Here is a 4433-nt window from a genome sequence, read left to right on the forward strand (position 1 = left end):
GTGTCTGGGGGAGTGTGGGGGTGGGTGGGGCTGTGTGTGTGTGTTTGGCGGGGGGGTCTGGGTGTGTGTGTGGGGGGGTTCTGGGTGTGTGTGTCTGGGGGGCTGTGTGTGTGGGGATGTGTGTGTGTGTGTAGGAGGGATCTGTCTTCTGTCAGTGGCCCCTCATTTTAAACCTCTCCCCACCCAAGTGGAAAATCTCTGCCAAATTCTTTCTTGATCTTAAAATCCCCTTTAAGTCCCACCCACTTCCTCTTTTCTCGAAGCAAACACCAAGAGAGCTGGAGAAACTCAGTAGGTCTGGCAGCATCTGTGGAGAGCAGCAGAGTTATTGTTTCGAATCTAGTGACCCTTCTTCAGAACTGGTAAGAAAAATCATTCCAGACGCAAAATGTTCACTCTGTTTCTCTCTCCACAGATGCTACCAGACCTGCTGAGTCTCTCCAGCGCTATCTGAATTTTTATTTTGGATTTTCAGCATGTGCGCTATTTGGTGTTTTAATAGAATGTAGAAAAGTACAGCACAGAACGGGCCCTTCAGCCCAGGATGTTGTGCCGAGGATTATTCCTAATCTAAAAATAACCTAACCTACGCACCCCTCAATTTACTACTGTCCATGTGTATATCCAGCAGTCACTTAAATGTCCTTAATGACTCTGCTTCCACCACCATCGCTGGCAACGCATTCCATGCATTCACAACTCTCTGCGTAAAGAACCTTCCTCTGACGTCCCCTCTATACCTTTCTCCTAATATCTTAAAACTAAGACCCCTCATAGCAGTCAATCCTGCCCTGGGGAAAAATCTCTGGCTATTGACTCTGTCCATGCCTCTCATTACCTCAAATCAGGTCACCTCTCCTCCTTCACTCCAGAGAGAAAAGTCTGAGCTTAGTCAACCTTTCTTCATAAGGCAAGCCCTCCAGTCCAGGCAGCATCCTGGTAAACCTTCTTTGCACCCTCCCAAAGCCCCTCTATCTTTCCTATAGTAGGATGACCAGAACTGGACACAATATTCCAAGTGTGGTCTCACCAGGGACTTGTAGAGCTGTAGCAAAACCTCGTGGCTCTTAAACTCGATCCCCTGTTAATGAAAGCCAAAACACCATAAGCTTTCTTAACAACCTTATCCACTTGGGTGGCAATTTTGAGGGATCTATGTACTTGCACATCCAGATCCCTCTGTTCCTCCTGCCAAGAATCCTGTCTTTAATCCTATATTCAGCATTCGAGTTCAACCTTCCAAAATGCATCACTTCACATTTATCCAGGTTAAACACCATCTGCCATTTCTCAGCCCGGCTCTGCATCCTGTTTATGTCGTGCTGCAGCCTGCAGTAGCCCTCGATACTATCGACTGCACCTCCAACCTTTGTGTCCTCGGCAAATTTACTAACCCACCCCTCAACCTCCTCATCCAAGTCATTTATAAAAACAACAAAGAGCAGAGGCCCAAGATCAGAGCCCTGCAGGACCCCACTCAACACTGTGCTCCAGGCAGAATACTTACCATCTACAACCACTCTCTGCCTTCTGTCAGCCAGCCAGTTCTGAATCCAGATAGCCAAATCTCCCTGTATCCCATACTTTCTGACTTTATGAATGAGCCGACCATGGGGAACCCTATCAAATGCCTTGCTGAAGTCCATATACACTGCATCCACTGCTCGCCCTTCGTCGACCTGTCTCATCATCTCCTCAACTCAATAAGATTTGTGAGGCATGACCTGCCTCTCTCAAAGCCACGCTGACTGCCCTTAATCACACTGTGCTTTGCCAAATAGTCATAAATGCTATCCCTCAGAATTCTTTCCACAACTTTGCTGACCACAGACGTAGGACTGACTGGTCTGTAATTGACAGGGATTTCCCTATTACCTTCTTGAAAAGAGGAACAACATTCACCTCCTTCCAATCCTCCAGAACGACTCCCGCGGAGAGTGAGGAGGCAAATATCCTCGCCAGCGGCTTCGTAACCTCCTTTCTCACTTCCCGGAGCAGCCTGGGATAAATCTGCTCTGGCCCTGGGGACTTATCAATCTTAATGTTTGCCAAAATTTCCAGCACATCAGCTTCATCAACCTTGATCTGTTCAAGCCTGTTTCCCAGCTCCCCAAAGTTCTCATTCATAACAAAGTCCCTTTCCTTGGTGAAAACCAAAGCAAAAAACTCATTTAGGGCTTCCCCTATCTGCTCAGACTCCATACACAAGTTCCCTCCGCAATCCCTGATCGGCCCTATCTTCTCCCTGATCACTCTCTTATTCCTCACGTCTGAGTAAAATGCCTTTGAGTTCTCCCTAATCCTTCCTGCGAAGCCTTTTTCGTGCTCCTTCCTGGATCTCCTCAATCCATTTCTGAGCTCCTTTCTAGCAAGCCTGTAATCCTCTAAGGCTGTGCTAGATCTTTGCTTCTTCCACCTTACGTAAGCTGCCGCCTTCCTTTTGATAAGAAGTTCCTCTGTTCTTGCCATCCAATGTTCCTTAATCTTACCCCTTCTTACCTGTCTCAGAGGAACAAATTTGTGCATCACTCGCAACAACTGCTCCTTAAACAGTCTCCACATGTCTGCTGTGCCCTTTCTGTGGAACAATTGCTCCCAGTCTGTACTTCCCAACTCCTGTCTGATAGCGTCATAATTTCCTTTTCCCCAATTAAATATCTTCCCTTGGTAACTGCTCCTTTCACTCTCCAAGGCTATGGTAAATGTGAGGCAGTTGTGGTCACTGTCACCAAAGTGCTCTCCCACCGTGAGATCTGACACCTGTCCTGGCTCTTTGCTGAGCACCAAATCCAAAATGGCCTCTCCACTTGTCGGTCTGTCTACATACTGAGTAAGGAAACCCTCCTGAACATACCTGACAAAAACGGCTCCATCCAAACCATCTGCACTAAGAAGGTTCCAGTCAATATTGGGAAAGTTGAAATCACCCATCACAACAACCCTGCTACATCCGCATTTTTCCAGAATCAGCCAGCCTATGAGTTCTTCAATCTCCCTATTGTTATTAGGGGGTCTGTAGAAACCCCCCAATGAGGTGGCTGTTTCCTTGCTGTTCCTAACTCCCACCCATACTGACTCAGTAGACAAACCTTCCTCAACAACCTTCGTTTCTGTAGCTATGATGCACTCTCTGATTAGCAATGCTACACCCCCTCCTCTTTTTCCACCTCCCTGTTCTTTTTAAACATTCTAAACCCTGGAACATCTCACAACCATTCCTGCCCCTTTGAAACCCATGTCTCCGTTATGGCCACAACATCATAGTCCCAAATACTGATCCACTCTTATTTCGGACACTCCTTGCATTAAAGCAGACACAATTTAACCAATCCCTTTGCTTCACCACGTGAGAAACCTTCCCGAGAGATTCACTACATCCTGTCACTTTTTTTTCTGTCTTATCGGAGACCTGTTGGGTTTTATCTCAGCGCTGGGAGGTGCGTACGTTGTTTCGCTGTAGTTGCCTCTGTTCTCTGCAGGTTCCCAGTCAGTGTGTGGAGAGCTCTCCGTTCACCACTCCCCCCGTCTACAGTCCTGGAAAGCAAGGTTTCAAAACCAAGACCAGCAGCATCATCACCACCTCGAGCATTCACCCTGCAGCTGATGATCTCTCCAACTTCGACCCTGACAGCACCAAGAACAGGCAGCCCAAAGACACCCTGGCTGTCCAAGAAGGTATGGAGCCCAGAAGGGGAACGCTTCATTCCCCAAACCCTCCTCCCCAACTCCGTAGCCTCAGCCCAGACGGTCCCTCCATTCGCCGTGCCGTGGGAGTGCAGCACTGCCTGAGGTGCTGGCGTTTGGACTGGGCCTGAGCCTGAGCTGCCAGGTGGATGGGGAGGGTCCTGAGCATTCTTCTCATTCTTCCCGCACCCAACACAGAAAATAAACAGGTCACCTGATTATTGTCACTTTGTCATTTGTGGTTGGGATCTTGCTGTGCTGCAAATAGTAGCAACGCTTTGGTTTCCTCCCACAGTCCAGGGATGTACAGGTCAGGTGCGTTAGCTGTGCAGGGTTACATGGGTGGGTTGGGGGGATTAGTCTGGGTGGGTTGCTGTTCAGAGGGTTGGTGTGACTTCTGCACTGGGAGTCTATGCTTCTATGTTCCTCATTGACTGTGGAGCCCATGGGGACATCTGCAGGTGTTAAAAGGTGCTATCGCAATGCAACTTGGAAGGCACTGCACATGAAGTTGGTCAATCTGATTGGGTTGCATTGGCAGTGAGGAGACTGTGACACCCAGGCCTCATTTTGGATTGTGGAGCAGGGAGTGTGTGTGGGATGGGGAGGGCGGAGGCCTATGTGTTGGGGGTGGGTCTTTGGGTGGGGGAGGGGAGTCATATGTGTTAGGATTGGGGTCTATGAGTGTGAGTGTGGTGGGAGGGGAGACGTGTGTTAGGGGGTAGCGTCTCTGAGTGTTGGGGGAGGGG

The 4433-nt window shown here is 48.9% G+C and overlaps 1 protein-coding gene across 1 annotated transcript in view; it reads left to right on the top strand.

Moving 5' to 3' along the window:
- Positions 1–4433, top strand: part of LOC122547817 (zinc finger protein 341-like) — a gene marked incomplete at both ends in the record, with an annotated part of 20756 nt that overhangs the window by 8905 nt on the left and 7418 nt on the right. Inside the window, one exon of the mRNA XM_043686393.1 lies at positions 3478–3675. Coding sequence (XP_043542328.1) covers positions 3478–3675 — 198 coding nt within the window. The remainder of the gene's footprint in view (positions 1–3477; positions 3676–4433) is intronic.

Source organism: Chiloscyllium plagiosum, unplaced genomic scaffold, assembly GCF_004010195.1.
Source record: "Chiloscyllium plagiosum isolate BGI_BamShark_2017 unplaced genomic scaffold, ASM401019v2 scaf_11121, whole genome shotgun sequence".
NCBI lineage: Eukaryota > Metazoa > Chordata > Chondrichthyes > Orectolobiformes > Hemiscylliidae > Chiloscyllium > Chiloscyllium plagiosum.